The following is a 17,423-nucleotide window of genomic DNA, read 5'->3' as shown; positions in this document are numbered from 1 at the left end:
AAGAAAATTTCGTTTAATAATTTATAATTTAATTTACCTATTTGGATATTTATAAACAGAATCAAAAACCTATTCTATTTACAAATTTATTTTCCAAAAATTTTTAATTTTCAATAATAATAATGAGACTTAATTAAAATTAAGCTAGAATTTGAGACCAAGTTTTATATCAATTTTAAAAAACCTAAACCTCCTTTTTGCGCAACACTCCTTAAAAAAAAATTTCCATTAAACTAAAAAGAATAAGGGGAAGGAAGAAAGCGAATCGATGTGTTAATTCCCCATCCTCAAATTAGTCCTTCCCAAGGGTTGTTGTCTCAATGAATAATTGTAGGAGTGAAATCTTGATAGAATAAAAAAAACTACGAAAAAAAAAATTCCTAATTTTATTATTTCTAGGATTAAACAAAAGGATTCGCAAATAAAAGCGCTAATGCTACAACTAGGCCATAAATTGTTAAAGCTTCCATAAAAGCCAAACTAAGCAATAAAGTACCTCGTATTTTTCCTTCTGCCTCAGGTTGTCTCGCGATACCTTCGACAGCTTGACCCGCAGCTGTACCTTGACCAACCCCAGGTCCAATAGAAGCAAGCCCAACAGCCAACCCAGCAGCAATAACCGAAGCAGCAGAAACCAGTGGATTCATGATAAGTTCCTCACACCAAAATAAAGAAATAGTTAATGATACAATCATCCAACGACTTAGGACTTAATTATAATTAAGTCATCGCTAAGATTCATCCAGCCAAAATAACCAAAAACTTGATAAGAATTACTTTGATATTAGTTCCTATCCACGGGATTTTGAAAAATGCATAATATATATATATACGACTTTTTTATGCCGTTTCTTTTTTGTGAACCATTCTTTTCTTTTAATTCTTCGTTCTTTTTTTGATCGTTTTTTTCAGCCAATTAACAGATAAAAAGTAAGAACTTATAATCGAATCGTTATCTAAATAGAAATTCACAAAAATAGTGGGGCAGATTATATAGATCTTTAACTTATATATACCTAGTCAATATCAAATATGACATATACAAGTGTTTCTTACATAACGTAAACCAACTATTCGATAATTGGGCTAACCTAAATTTGAAAAAAAAAATAGTTAATGATGACCCTCCATAGATTCACCTATATAAGCCGCAGCTAAAGTGGCAAAAATGAGAGCTTGAATCCCGCTTGTAAATAATCCAAGGAACATGACAGGTATAGGAACCACTAAAGGTACTAAAGAAACAAGAACAACAACTACTAATTCATCGGCTAATATATTTCCGAAAAGTCGAAAACTCAGTGATAGGGGTTTTGTAAAATCTTCTAAGATGTTAATGGGTAAAAGAATTGGAGTTGGTTGAATGTATTTACTGAAATACCCTAATCCTTTTTTGCTAAGACCCGCATAAAAATATGCTACTGATGTGAGTAAAGCTAAAGCAACCGTCGTATTTATATCATTCGTTGGTGCTGCTAACTCCCCTTGAGGTAACTGGATAATTTTCCACGGTAAAAGGGCTCCTGACCAGTTAGAAACAAAAATAAATAAAAACAGGGTTCCAATAAAGGGAACCCATGGACCGTATTCTTCTCCAATCTGGGTTTGACTCACATCTCGAATGAATTCAAGGACAAATTCAAAGAAGTTTTGGCCGCCAGTTGGAATGGTTTGTGGATTGCGAACCGCTAGAGCTGCGGAACCTAATAAGATAGCAATTACAACCCAAGAAGTAATAAGGACTTGCGCATGGACTTGGAACCCCCCTATTTGCCAATAGAAATGTTGGCCTACTTCTACACCAGATATCTCATATAACCCTTCTTTTATTAGTGTATTGATGGAACATGATAAAACATTCATATTGCCCTCTGACAGAAATAAGAACTTTAAATTATTTTGATTCAAGACCCCCCCTTTTTTTTTACTTATTTACTTGAATTTTCTATTTTAGTTTTGGATACCAACTAAACGAATCACACAATATACCCAGTTTTTTATCTCTTTTTCTTTTGTATGATTCAGGAATAGTAACCGATTTTATAAATCGAAATACAGGGAGCCCCTCCCTCAAAAAAAATTGATTTATTTATCTTATTATTAATCAAGAATTTTGTATATAGCTAGAACGACCCTCACAAATTGCGAATACTAATTTGTTAAGAATGAATCGAATTGAAGCTATAGCGTCATCATTTGCTGGAATAGAAATATCCGCGAGATCGGGATTACAATTTGTATCGATTAAAGAAATGGTTGGAATTCCCAAAGTTATACATTCTCGAAGAGCCGTATATTCTTCTTGCTGATCGATGATGATTACAATATCAGGCAATCCCGTCATATATTTAATCCCGCCTAGATATGTTTCCAAGCGAGATAATTGTCTCTTCAACACAGCTGCATCCCTTTTCGGAAGACGGTTGAATCCCTCTGTCTTTTGTTCAGTTCTCAAGTCCCTAAACTTATGAAGTCTTTTTTCTGTAGTAGACCAATTTGTTAACATGCCGCCGAGCCACTTTTTATTAACATAATGACACCGAGCCCTTATTGCAGCCCGCGACACTAAATCAGCTGCTTTATTTTTTGTCCCAACAATTAAGAATTGTTTTCCCCTACTTGCTGCATCAAAAACTAAATCACAAGCTTCTGATAAAAAACGAGCAGTTCTAGTCAGATTTATAATATGAATACCTTTACGCTTTGCAGAAATATAAGGTGCCATTCTAGGATTCCATTTCCTAGTACCATGCCCAAAATGAACTCCTGCTCTCATCATCTCTTCCAAATCGATGTTCCAATATCTTTTTGTCATTTCTTTTCACACTTAAAAGGGGGGTACCCAAAACTAAAATAAAAATTTGTTCCAATGGAACCTTCTCTTGTCCGTTTATGCACGAGCCGAGCCATTATTTTGTATTCATTATTATCTTTATTAGTGTTAACAAATTATTAAAGCAAATGACTACAGCAAACAATAAAACATGAAATTCAAAACAGGAATCTGCTATTAGGAATTATTCAATTCTAGAAAAGGCAGATTTGTAAATAGAAGAGTCACAAAATTCCCTGTGATAAAATAAAATATCTCTCATATCTCCCTCTAATAAAGATAAATTCTTTGTTTTTTTTTCAAAAAGAATATTGGTATGTTGCCGTGAACAATGCACCAATCCTTTGTTGAACCCGGTCCCGGCGGGGATCACACCCCCTAGAACAACATTTTCTTTCAGGCCTTTCAACCAATCGATACGACCCCGAAGAGCAGCTTTTGCTAAAACTCTAGCAGTTTCTTGAAAACTTGCTTCGGATATAAAACTTTGAGTATTCAAAGATGCTCGAGTTATTCCTAATAAAACGGCTCGATAACAGATTGCTTCTTCTAAAGCACGCCCCGTGCGTTCTGCTCGTAACAATCCAATCAATTCTCCAGGTAAAAAAACATTAGACATTCCCTCTTCTGAAACCAAAACTTTTGATGTTATTTGACGTACAATAATTTCGATATGCCTATTATGAATCTGCACCCCCTGGGATCGATAAACCTTTTGAATCTTATTAACCAAAGAAATACGACTTTGCACTATAGTTAGCTCAGCACCAATCAAGAATCCCCAAGGAATTCCAAGAATTCTTGTTATACACCTGTTCCAACCCTTAATCCGCTTTTCTAAGTTCAGTGATATTGAATCAATCGAGCGGACTTCTAACACCTGTTCTACTTTTGGAAGACCTTGGGTTATATCACCGGATCTCGATTTTTCATATATAAATGTAACTAATGTATCCCCTTCGTAAAGAATTTCTCTATAATGCCCGTGAACTTTTGCTCCCGGAGTAGCCAAATAGGGCTTAGCGGATCTTATTACTACAGAATCCCTTTGAACAATTAAAACTTGACCCGATTTTAGGTATGGTTCTTTTTTGGCTATACATAGATTTTCACAAAAAAATTGTCCAAGACTTATTATTGTGGACGTTTCCTCACAATAATAATTATTATAATTTTGATGAAGAAAATACCAATTCAATTTGAATGGATTCAAAACAAGGTTACTGTATGGATCTAGATTAAAAATTCTTCCGTTTTCATCTATTAAATAAGAGTGAATTATTTGAAAAATATATTTGAAGTTATCAAGTTGCAAATATTTAATTACAGAGATCTGATTATAAGTTAGTAAAGGCAAAAATGAATAAAAATTCGAAATTTGAATGGCTGTTCCTAAGGGGCCCGACGAATTTTGAATTGTAATTAGAGGTTTTTTTTTTATTGATTGGTTTATAACATTGTGATATTTTACATGATTAAATGGACCGATTCTAAAACAATTAGAGGATGATAAAATTAACAAAGATTGGGATTCCTTATTTCTGAACATACGAATAGTTCCGTGATTTTGTCTAAGCGATTGTTGAAGAATGCCAGCCTTGGGAGAAAGCGAATAAAACGGATTCACGGAATCTGCAGAGATCAATCCCGAATCCGGCGGATTATTCCTTTTTCTTATATACGAAATATGGGATTTCACTAAGCCAATTCTTATGAAATCTCGAATCAAACCCTTTGTACTTACTTCAACAACGAAAGCGCGGACCTCCTCGAGGGAAGAATTTTTGTTGTCTTGGTCCCAATTCAAGACTAAACAAGTGCGAACCAATTGAATACTTGTGTCAGAAATTCCTCGAGTTGGTTTACCATTTCCATAAAGGATATAGTTGAAAACTCGAAGTTGAATATTATCCTTTTCCCGAAAGAGATCTTGTGGGAAGAGTGTTGCTAAATTTATACTGTCCATTATCTCATAGGTGGCTACGGGCCGCACCAAAACAAAAAACTTTTTCTTGGTTGGTGTGATCCGTTGGGCATAAATCCAATTTTTTAAATTTTTTGATTCTTTAGAGTTTGTTTTTCCCCTTCCTGGCGGTATCAAGATGCCACTATGTCGGGATATCTTATCTGTCTTGTCCGGAAAATGGATATCCCCCGAAAATATTTTGAGTTCAATCCTTTTTTTTTTTCTCTCCACTCGGATCAACCCGCCGACTTGGCTTCTTATATTTAAAGTGATTCGTGTATCGACTCCAATGATACTATAGTTCTGTACCATTATGGCGGAGGATTCGGGTAAAATATGCACTTCCTCAGGAATGAAAAAAAAGCGATCTACTTTCATTTCGTATTTTGTCTTAAATTTTTGGACTCCTCGATACTCAATCATATCCTCTTTTTGGACGATTGAGTCCGCCTTTAGAGTTCCATATTTAAGAATTCCGGAACTCTTTCTTCTGTATCTAGGATCATCAAAAAAAGCAAAAATACTGTTTCTACGGAAAATACCATTTATGGGTATTTCAATCGAGATACCTGAATGTGGTATGAACTCTTTCGCTTGCTCTTGAATCGATTGGAATGGAATGAGAAATCTATTTCTTCGCCTTTTTGCTAATAAATCCGAATTCTCATGAAAAATAGCAGAATATATGAAATTATAATGACTAGTACCTACGATTCCATTCAATTCTGAATAATTGGGAATCCCAGATTTTTTTTTATCAGAAAAATCTGAACTGAAAAATTTTTTGCTCACTTGATCATTATTCACTGAGAGGCTAGAAATAGATTTTCTTTCGACGGAAAGAAAGGGTATGTTCATTTGATCTTGATCTTTGTGGATCGAAAAAAGAATTAGACTAGATCCACAAGAACCTCCTGATAATATCCATAAATGACTTGTTTTTGGTAAAAGATGGACATTACTATATGTAAATTCGGGTGCATGGGATACATCAGTACTCCAATGCATTTCGCCCTCGGAGTCAGAATAAATATATTTTCTAACCCTCTCTTTAAAATGAAAAGTGGATGTTCCCTCGCGAATCTCAGCAATCACTTGTTCTGATTCCACATATTGATCATTTTGAACTAAAAGAAAACTTTTTGGTGGAATAGTCACGCTATGTATAATATCTTCGCTCTCAATAATTACAGACAAGTCTATATAACATAGAAAGGCAGGATGCCCGTGACGTGTACGTGTAGGATGAACCAAATCCTCATTAAATTTGATTTTTCCATTATAAGGGGCTCGTACATGTTCGGCAGTACCTCCTGTAAATACTCCACCGGTATGAAAAGTTCTTAATGTTAGTTGAGTCCCCGGTTCGCCAATAGATTGACCCGCAATAATACCTACAGCTTCCCCCAATTCAACTAGGTCACCATGAGTGGGACTCCGGCCATAACATAATCGACAGATCCAAGATGTACTCCGACAAGTAAAGGGAGTTCGAATAGATATTGATTGTGTTCCAAAGGTTATGAATCGATTGACAAGTCCAATCCCAAGATCTTGATTTCGAAAGGCGACACATCGGGAACCTATATATATATCGTCTGCTAAGACACGACCAATTAATGTTTGGATAAAAATTCTTTCTGACATCATCCGACTTTTATTTCGAGGACTCACAGAAATCCCTCGGATAGTGCCACAATCCGTTCGACGTACAACAATATGTTGAACTACTTCAACAAGTCGACGCGTAAGATATCCAGCATCTGATGTGCGGACCGCAGTATCTACAACTCCTTTACGGGCTCCATAGCAAGAAATAATATATTCTGTTAAAGACAGTCCTTCGCGTAAATTGCTTTGAATAGGTAAATCAATCATTTGTCCTTGGGGATCCGACATTAATCCTCTCATACCTACTAATTGATGTACTTGAGATGCATTTCCTCTAGCTCCCGAAAAAGACATCATATGGACTGGATTGAAAGGGTCCGTCATCCTAAAATTAGGATTCATTTCCTGTCGCAAATATTCACTTGTAGCATACCATATCTCAATAGATTGGCGTAATTTTTCTACCGCATGTACATTCCCATAATGATGGTGTTTTTCCAAAATCAAACTTTGTTGTTCAGCATCTTGGACAAGCCAGCCCTTAGAAGGTATCGTTAAAAGATCATCAATTCCTAATGAAATGGATGTAGCAGTTGCTTGCTGGAAACCCAGAGTCTTTACTTGATCTAGGATGTGTGATGTATATGCCATCCCGAAGTGATCTATTAATCGGCTAATAAGTCGTTTAATAGCAGTTCCATCTATCACTTTATTGTGAAATACCAGATTGGCCCGTTCCGCCATAAGTACCTCCATATTCTGCTGAATGGGATTCGACAATGAGTTTGAGTCAATGATTGCAAAACTTCCTTTTCTCGATCTTGATTTTTTAGGTCAGGAACTATGTCCGAGTTGACTCGGAGAGGTCCGAATTCACACGGGTGTCCTATAATTCTTTTTTATGAATACCATATTATTAGGTATCATATGAACAAGCTTGAGAAAAACCTTGTATAGCTTCCTCGATTTCTCGATAAAAAGAAATATGACCAACTGTGGTTCGAATATATATAAAAAAAGTTTGTTTTTTTACACTTCTTACTATCAGATAGTGTGCATAAATCTCATGATAGTTACCAAAAGATTCATAGTGAACTTCGATAGGAACTTCTTTTGAAGCAATAACGCGTTGATCTAATTGCCACCGAAGCCACAAAGGACTATCTAAATTGATTCTTTTCTGCCGATAAGCTCCAATTGCACCATAGGAATTGCAAAAAAAGGGTTCTTTCATATACTTATAGTTTGTTTCGTAAATTCTTTCATTTTGATAGTTTTTTCGATTACATGGATTATATCTGTTTGCACAAATACCTCGACGAGTGCCGCTCGTTAATACATAGAGTCCAATCAGCATATCTTGAGTCGGTACAGAAATGGGATCTCCAATAGCTGGAGATAAGAGATTCATATGAGAAAACATAAGTAAACGAGCCTCTGCTTGAGCTTCTAAAGATAAAGGCACATGAACAGCCATTTGATCCCCATCAAAGTCTGCATTGAACCCCTTACAAACTAATGGATGTAAACAAATAGTGCGTCCTTCCACTAAAATGGGTTGGAATGACTGTATGCCTAATCTATGTAGAGTAGGTGCTCTATTCAGTAATACGGGATGCCCCTGCATAACTTCTTGAAGGATTTCCCAGACAATCGGCTTTTTTTCACGAATTTGACTCTTAGCAACTCCTATGTTCGAAGCCAGATGTTGTCTAATTAGACCACGAATTACAAATGTCTGGAAGAGCTCTATTGCTATTTCGCGAGGCAATCCACAGCGATGTAATGAAAGTGAGGGTCCAACGACAATCACCGAACGCCCCGAATAATCGACCCGTTTGCCAAGCAGAGTCTCGCGAAATCTTCCCTCTTTTCCTTCAATTACATCTGAAAATGACTTGTAAACCTTATTATGACCATCCCTCATGGGTTGTCCACGGATTCCATTATCAAGAAGTGTATCCACGGCTTCTTGTACCAATTTTTCCTGACACATTACTAATTCCCCTGGTGTAGATCTACTTGTTGTTAATAGATCAGTAAGAGTATTGTTCCGATAGATAACTCTTCTATAGAGTTCATTAATATCTGAACTCATCAGTTTACCCCCTTCTATCTGAATGATGGGTCTCAACTCGGGAGGCAGAACCGGTAAGAGACATAAAACCATCCATTCCGGTTCTATATTTGTTCGAATAAAATGCTTAGCTAATTCCATACGTCTAACTAAAAAATCTTTTCTTCTTACAATTTTTCGATCTTCCCATTCATTCCCCGTGGGACCTTCTTCTCCTAATTGTTTCCATTCTACCAACGAATTTTCTATAATAATTCGCAAATCTAAATCGGCTAATTGTTCTCGGATAGCACCCGCCCCAGTAGAAATTTCTCGATTTCTAAATATATCGAAACCTTGAGTAGTAAAAAAAAGTGGGATGCTGTATTTCCAGGATTGAATTTCATATTCAAATGAACCTCGTAATCGTAAGAAAGTAGGTTTTTTCGTTATGGGCCTAGCAAAAGAAAAATTGGGATAGGGTCCACTATATGATCTCCCCCCCTCAAAACCGGACATGAAAGTTTCCTCTCATCCGGCTCAAGTAGTTATATCAAATAAAGATAAAGAAAGGGGTCGCACTTTCCAATTGTATTTTATAAAATCAAGTGAAAACCCAAAAAGAATCTACGCCTTACTCAAGTTCTCAGTGCAAACCAACCACCATTTCATTGATTCAATTAATTCTTCTTTGATTTCTATTTAGATTCTTTAGTGAATTCAAAATTACGACAGAAAAAAGAAAAAAATGTCAAATTCTTGAGTAGTCTACTTCCCTTCGAATGCCGGAATACTTTTTACCTTAAGTGAAAGGAATGCCTTAGAATTCATACGGGATTTATTTGTCTATGTATTGTTCCATTCGATCTTTTAGGTCCTGCGTTACCTCGATGGTTATGCCACAATATTCTTAAAGCTTATATGCGATGTATAGACTTCTCCAACCATGACATATTTGTTTACTTCAATATAAAAAACCAAATTTCTTTTCGTTTAGAAAGATAAGGGAATGCTTAATTCGACAAAAAAAAGGTCTTCTTTTCACGAGGTACGACTATCAATTTGAAGTTACTTTTTTTTTACTGAATCGACCATAGACCAATCGCCCTTGTTATTTGGGAGTATTGAATACACCCACAAGTCTGAGCTTCATGTTACTCTTTTCAAGAGACATGTCAGATCGAGGGCATCCCAAATTGATTGAAGGGGATGAGAGTTTATCATTCTTAAAAATAAAAATTTCGATCAAATCACACATCGCAGTATACTAGACCTTCTAATTCTTTAAGAGGTTTATCTAAAAGATTCGCAATATAACTAGGAAGACGTTTCAAATACCATACATGAGTTACAGGACATGTCAGTTTTATGTATCCCATTTGATATCTTCGTATCCGAGAATCAACAAATTCAACTCCACATTGTTCACAAAATTGCGAGTCTTCTTTTTCATCTCCGATCACTCGATAATTTCCACAAGCGCAAATTCCACTCTTTATAGGCCCAAAAATCCTTTCACAAAATAATCCATCTTTTTCCGGTTTATTGGTTTTGTAATGAAAAGTATAGGGTTTTGTCACCTCTCCAACTATCTCTCCATTAGGTATTTTTTTAGTGGCCCAAGCACTTATTTGCTGAGGAGAAACTAATCCAATTCGGAGTTGTTGATGTTTATACCGATCGATCATATAAGAAATTTTGTGATTCATTCCGATTAAACTTCCTTCCTATTAATCTGGAAATTCTTCTCAGATACAAGGAAATGATTCAGTTCCAGAGCCAAAGATCGTAGTTCTCGAACAAGTAATCGAAAAGATTCTGGAGCATCTTCTGGTTTAGGTATTGCTCCTCCAATGATAGTGGTACCAAGTACTTCTTGGCGAGCTCTAATATGATCAGATTTATAAGTAAGCATCTCTTGTAAAATATGAGCAACACCAAACCCCTCTAGAGCCCAAACCTCCATTTCGCCTACCCGCTGCCCCCCCTGCTTAGAACGGCCTCTAAGGGGTTGTTGTGTAACAAGTGCATAATGTCCACTAGAACGTCCGTGTATTTTATCATCAACCTGATGAATTAATTTCAAGATATAGGGCTTTCCTATTATCACAGGCTGTTCAAAAGGATCTCCCGTTCTTCCATCAAAAATGCGGCTTTTTCCTGGATACTCGGGTTCAAATACCCATGGATTGGCTGTTTGCTTACTAGCTTCATATAATTCAGAAAATACGAGTTTTCTCGAAGCCTCTTGTTCATATCTCTCATCAAAAGGGGCTATTCGATAATGTCTATCTAGCAAACTTCCCGCTAATCCAAGCGAGCATTCAAATATCTGTCCTACATTCATGCGTGAGGGTACTCCTAATGGGTTGAAGACCATATCCACGGGTCTCCCGTCTTGCAAATAAGGCATATCCTGTCTAGGCAAAATTTTGGAAATGATACCTTTATTTCCATGTCTTCCGGCTACTTTATCACCTACTTTGATTTCACGTTTCTGTGAAATATATACACGAATTATTTCGGGGTTATAACTTGAACCCCCCTTTTTCTGAACCCATCTCACATCAATAACTCGACCTCTACCACCTATAGGCAATTTTAAACAAGTTTCTTTTGAAGTCGATACCTGAATGCCAAGTATGGCCCGTAATAATCTATCTTCCGGAGCATACGAGGATTCTTTCGCCATCTGAGGCGTTAATTTACCTACTAAAATATCACCCGTTTCAACCCACGATCCTAGCATCACAATTCCATTTTTGTCTAAATTTCGGAGTAAACGGCCCTCTAGATGCGGTATTTCCTTAGTGATCCTTTCAGGACCTTGGGTTGTCACATGCGTCTGAATTTCATATTTCCGTATGTGGAAAGAAGTATAAATATCACCATATACTAGACACTCACTAATGAGTACCGCATCTTCAAAATTGTATCCTTCCCATGGCATATAAGCCACTAATATATTTTTCCCCAAGGCGAGTTCCCCACCAACTGTAGCAGCACCATCCGCTAAAATCTGTCCCTTTTTAATACATTTACCCCGGCGAACCTGAGGTTTTTGATGCATACAAGTATTTTTGTTTGAGCGTTGATACATAATTAATGGAATACTTAAAGTATTCTCATTTCCCGATAAAATTATCTTCTCAGTGTCAGTATAAAGGATTTTTCCCTCGTGTTCGGCTATAGCGGGAACCCCCGAATCTAAAGCCACTTGGCGTTCCAATCCAGTTCCAACAATGCACTTTTCGGACCGAGAAAGTGGAACTGCTTGACGTTGCATATTAGAACTCATTAAAGCTCGATTCGCATCATTATGTTCGATAAAAGGAATTAGGGAAGCTCCAATGGAAAAATATTGGAAAGGAAAAATGCTTCGAAGATGAACCTCTTCCCATGCGATAGTCAAAAATTCTTGGCGGTATCGAGCTGGTACAGCCTGTTCTTCTTGAATGCCCCGATTAAGAGCCAAAGAATTTCCTGCCGCTATCATATAATATTCATCTTGACTTGGTGATAAAAAAAGCATCCGTATCCGCGCCTTTTTTGATTTCTCAACGAGTTCATAAAACGGACTTTCTAACGACCCCCAATCACCAATCCTGGCATGAATTGATAAAGATCCAATAAGTCCCACATTGATTCCTTCAGACGTGTCAATGGGGCAAATACGCCCATAGTGACTAGGATGGATATCTCGTATTCGAAAATTAGCAGTTCGCCCTGTTAATCCGCCAGGGCCCAAATAACTCAACTTTCTCCCATGAACGATTTGTGTCAATGGATTAGTGCGATCCAAAACTTGAGATAATGGATGTAATCCGAAAAAGGATTCATAAGTAGTTGTTAACGGAGTTGAAGTTACCAAATTCTGAGGAGTCGGTATCAATTTATGCCTAATTGCTCCGCCTATAGTTCCCTTAACTACATTTTCTAAACGAGCCAGAGCCAACCCGAGCTGGTCTTGTAAAAGATCCGCTACAGAGCGAATACGTTTATTTTTCAAATGATTCATATCATCAAGTGTACCCATTCCAAATTTCATCCCAATCAAATGATCGGCAGCTGCTAATATATCTCGTGGTAACAAAAATATATTGTTCTGAGGTATATTAAGATTCAGTCTCCAGTTAATATTTCGGCGACCAATCCTCCCCAATTCACACCTTTGGTGAAAGAATTTTTTTTGTAATTCCTTACATAAGGATTCAGAAAATATTGGATCCCCACCTACACAAGAAAATTGTTGATAAAACTCCAAAATAGCATTTTCTTTTGACCCAATTTTTTTTTTCTCCTTATCGGTTAAGAAAGATAAGAAAATTTCAGGGTAGCAAACATTCTCTAGAATTTCTCTTAGATTCGAACCCATAGCTGATGATAGAACTAGAATAGATATTTTCTGTTTCCTACTCACACGAGCCCATATTCTTGCTTTTTTATCAATCTCTAATTCTAGCCTGCCCCCCCAATCTGATATTATGGTGCCGGTATAGACCGAAATCCCGTTATGATCCAATTCTGACTGGTAATAGATACCAGGACTTTGTAATATTTGATTGATCACAACTCGGTATATTCCGTTTACTATAGAAGTTCCAAGGGAATTCATTAAAGGAATGTTTCCAATAAAAATTCTTTGTTCTTGCATATTCCTATTGGTTTTCCAAATTAATCCCGCGGATACATATAATTCAGAAGAATATGTAAGTAATTCATAGACAGCATCTCGTTCTTTTATCAGAGGTTCTACCAATTGATATGTTTCCACAAATAATTGAAATTCAATTTCGTGATCTATATCTTCAATTTTTGGAAATTGCGAAAGTTCTTCTATTAAACCCTGATCAATAAACCGATAAAACCCTTCAAATTGTATCTGATTAAATCCGGGTATTGTAGATGTTCCCTCTTTTCCATCCCCGAGCATCTTTTTTGAATTTATCATTTATCCGTTTATTTTAAAAATCCCATATCTCATTCTTCACCGAATCATATAGATAGAATTCGATCTAGCAATAATGGAATTTCTATTCTGTTTACTGAATCACATGAAATTTTATCCAACTCCAAGATATATGGAATGTATGAAATCCGTATGAACGGAGACTAGATTCAATTGGAATTTTTTTTATAAGAAAGAGATCCAAATGGAACAGAATTTAGAAATACCGCTGGAACTTATGGAGTTTTGTAACGACTAGAAAAAAAGTAATTTCATTTTCACCTATGATATTACATATTCCAATTCGATCGCATACCATAAAAAACGGTATTCATGATAGGATCTGTTCGAGCAGATAAACATATAAGAAATAGAAAACTTTTTTTTAAACACTTTACTTTTTCATGTATTTGTATTTCATTGTTCAAAAAAATAGTTGCAGAAAAAAGATGGATTTTTACCTATTTTGAATAGAATATTTAGAATATCATTGAATTGAAGTAGGTAAGAAAACGTATGTTTTTTTATTTATTAATTTTTATTATTATTAAAATAAAAAAGAATGCACAGGTATATATATATGTCTCTTTTTCTTCTTTTATTGTGGTACAGTTCTATTTGGAACAGCACATGCTGTGCTCTACCAAAAATTAAAAATTTTTTTTCAATGTATTCAATGAAAAATTTCAATACAAAAATTTATTGAGAATTACTCCTCAAAAGCATCCCTAGAGAGATAAAATACCCCATTATAGAGCTATACAAGGTAACGTATGTTCTGATTCTGGGGTTTACATATACTCATTATTAGTGTTATAATTCAAATGGAAGAAGATTTCTTTTTAATTGAAAAAACTCAATATAGATTAGTTATAAATCTATTTCTAATGATTTTCTTATCTTATATTATTAGAAATAAAAAATGTAAATTTGAATTCAAAAAAGGTCATGAATTTACAGTCAATAGTTAATGGTTCTGATTTGTACTAGATTCTATATTTTGTGACTGAAAATCTATATTTTTTTCGGAGTTGAAAAAAAAAACAAGAGAAAATTTGAATCTAGTACAAATCATTTTGGCGGCATGGCCGAGTGGTAAGGCGGGGGACTGCAAATCCTTTTTCCCCAGTTCAAATCCGGGTGCCGCCTCAACAGGAGACTTGAAATCTCCTGTTATAAAACTATAACAAACGTAGGAAAAGACTCTTGATACTTTCTTTTCGTGATTCTAAGCCCCTGGCTCTCGAGGTTCTATTCTCTAACCTAAAGTTTTACCTATCAGATTAGAGGAAAACTAAAACGAGTGGAGGGAAATCCATTAGATTGGATAGGCAGAGAGGGAATTAAATTAATAGTTTTGGAAAGGATCTAAGATACTTTGGATATAGACTCATGAAAGTGGATATAGACTCATGAAAGTGGATATAGACTCATGAAAGTGTCGGAATGCTCAGACATTCAATCAATATTAGATTAGATGAAGAATTGCCTTTCGTTTTACTTCAAATAAAAATAAAAAACGATAAAAGAAAGAAAAAAGATTATTCTTTCTACATATGAGTCAGATTTTTTGGATACTTCGAAAAGTATCTGTTTACTTGTGTTTACATCTTGTCGATTCTACTAGAAATTCTATAATTAAGAATAACTCATTATAAGATAAGTGGATTTTTTGGAGTAGTTCATCAATGGTGACCAAATATCTCTCCCTTTTTTTGACTCTGCACCAGTGATTTCACTATTATTAGTGAACAATAATGGAAAAGTTTCTTCATATTCATAGGGGACAGAATTCACATGGATATAGTAAGTCTCGCATGGGCTGGTTTAATGGTAGTTTTTACATTTTCCCTCTCTCTCGTAGTGTGGGGAAGAAGTGGACTCTAGAAGTACTCCTAATTGCGATAATAATCAAACTCTATCAACCTGTATCAATTGTTTTAGTTTTCTAGACCGGCCGGCAATTTTTTTTAAGATCTTTTTTTAGAAATTGGATTTATGTTTTGTTTTATTGACTCATTTTTTTTTTTGATATCAGAGTTTATACCGTTAACCATTCATGGGATAACCCCCTTTCGAAATCTCAAGAGGTTTCCATCGAATTCGGATTATCCGTATTAAATGGATCAAACAAACAAATGAAATTGAGAAAGTATGTACATAGATTTCATATTCTATATTAATTTATATTTACATTTATAAAGAAAAAGAGAGATATGGGTGGATTCCTTTATATTAAAATATTTCACTTGTATCTTTATACATTACAATAACCATAATGGCTAGTATGGTAGAAAGAGATCTCTTTCTACCATACTAGCGGGCCCCTTAGGATACTACTGAATCTAATGCATTCCTTTCATTTAAGACGAGAAATTGACATCCTTTTTTGTCATTGATAGTCAAATTGTATTCAAATTAATTATTTTGACTAACCGTTTTTACGTAAATTATAAGCAAAAAAGCAGTAGGAACGAGAATGAAGAGTGCAGTAGCAATAAATGCAAGAATATTGACTTCCATAATTAAATCGTTTATTATTTATTTTTTTTTCTTTGGAATATCTCGGGATTTAATCCCATAGAGATGAGAAATCTTTCGCTTGTAAACTCACTCAGATGAATTAGATTTCGATGATATCGAATGAAAGAAATATCATGAATAACAATATCGGAGCTATAAAATCGATTCATCGTCAAGAATTTAATAGTATAACATAGGAAGATCTTTTATCCACACCAAATACATAATGAGATTCCTGATCCAATAAAAAACTATTTATTTATGATTCTTTTTCACCGCTTTCTTTTCTACAACCTAGTACTTTCCTTGTACAATCATCTGATGAAATATCATAAAAAACCTTTTCTACTTCGATTGTTTATAAAAAGAGTTTCTAAAGAACCTTAAATAAACAATAGAAATCAAATAGAGAAAACAAGTACGAAATTTCAAATTGAAATTTTCAAAATTTTGTTTTTGTAAGGGTCTATGATCTTTTTGTAAAACAAAGGAAATGTGATAAAGACGAGTCCCGATAAAAAAAAACTAAAATATTCCAAAAAATTAACTATATTAAATTTTCTTACGAGTTTTTCTTCGACATCGACTCTAATCTTTAAAAAGAGCATATTCATTAGGGAAGACTAATTTGATCTTTTTTTTTGAAACATCCTCTTTACTTGGTTGGATTCGAACTATTTTCACTTCCTTGACTTCATAGAAACAAAAGTATATATAGGTACTCTTGGCAAACGTATTATACGCTATCCTATTTGATTTTCCTACACGAGTTAATGGGAGATTAATTGACAAAAAGAGGAAACCCCATACAGTATCTCGTTCTTGAAGTGGTGAATGCTCTCAATAATTATAATTATACTAATTTACATATGTCTTTAAATTGGTGCTACAGAAATACCCCTTTCTTTTGCTTGATGAAAAAATAAAAATAAAACAAAAAGATAACCGAAACCATTTTGATCCCCTTGCCCAGAAACAAAAAGGGGAGTTTATGTCTTTTTTTTTTAATTGAATCCGCCGGGACTGACGGGGCTCGAACCCGCAGCTTCCGCCTTGACAGGGCGGTGCTCTGACCAATTGAACTACAATCCCATGGAAATAAAGCGGGTAGCTTACATATTCCTTCTTATGATTTCATTTGAATCATTTCAATTTTAGATTCAAATTAGTGTTTTGTAACAAAGAAAATCACAAGTAATATATTGATATCTATATGGATATCACTAAAGTGATATCAAGGCCGATTACTAGTAATCCTTGCATTATTCTAAAATCGATTGATAATCTATTTTTTATTGTCATTTTTTATGGAAACAAAAAGTAACGAGCCACAAGAAATAAAGAAAAAAGTAAAGTCGAAATATACCCAGATATTTGACTTTTTTCTTACCCTTCTCTGTCAATTATGCAAAACAAAAAAGGTTATGTAGACAGCGAATTATTGGGCCGAGCTGGATTTGAACCAGCGTAGACATATTGCCAACGA

General features: G+C 35.1%; 1 protein-coding gene and 2 non-coding genes across 3 annotated transcripts; 1 reads left to right on the top strand and 2 right to left on the bottom strand.

The window, feature by feature from the left end:
- Nucleotides 1-9,676: 9,676 nt before the first annotated feature.
- On the bottom strand, nt 9,677-13,417 carry LOC117126012 (DNA-directed RNA polymerase subunit beta). Its single transcript, XM_033273227.1, has one exon. It carries the CDS (start codon nt 13,415-13,417, stop codon nt 10,181-10,183), a length of 3,237 nt encoding a protein of 1,078 aa, XP_033129118.1. The 3' UTR covers nt 9,677-10,180.
- A 1,075-nt stretch (nt 13,418-14,492) lies between these two features.
- Nucleotides 14,493-14,563, top strand: TRNAC-GCA. The gene has a single exon. It is a non-coding gene; the product is annotated as a tRNA-Cys (tRNA).
- Nucleotides 14,564-16,955: 2,392 nt separating this feature from the next.
- Nucleotides 16,956-17,029, bottom strand: TRNAD-GUC. The gene has a single exon. It is a non-coding gene; the product is annotated as a tRNA-Asp (tRNA).
- Nucleotides 17,030-17,423: the final 394 nt, after the last annotated feature.

Source organism: Brassica rapa, chromosome A06, assembly GCF_000309985.2.
Source record: "Brassica rapa cultivar Chiifu-401-42 chromosome A06, CAAS_Brap_v3.01, whole genome shotgun sequence".
NCBI lineage: Eukaryota > Viridiplantae > Streptophyta > Magnoliopsida > Brassicales > Brassicaceae > Brassica > Brassica rapa.
Note: the sequence above shows the minus strand (reverse complement) of the source record. Positions and strands in the feature narration are given on the sequence as shown.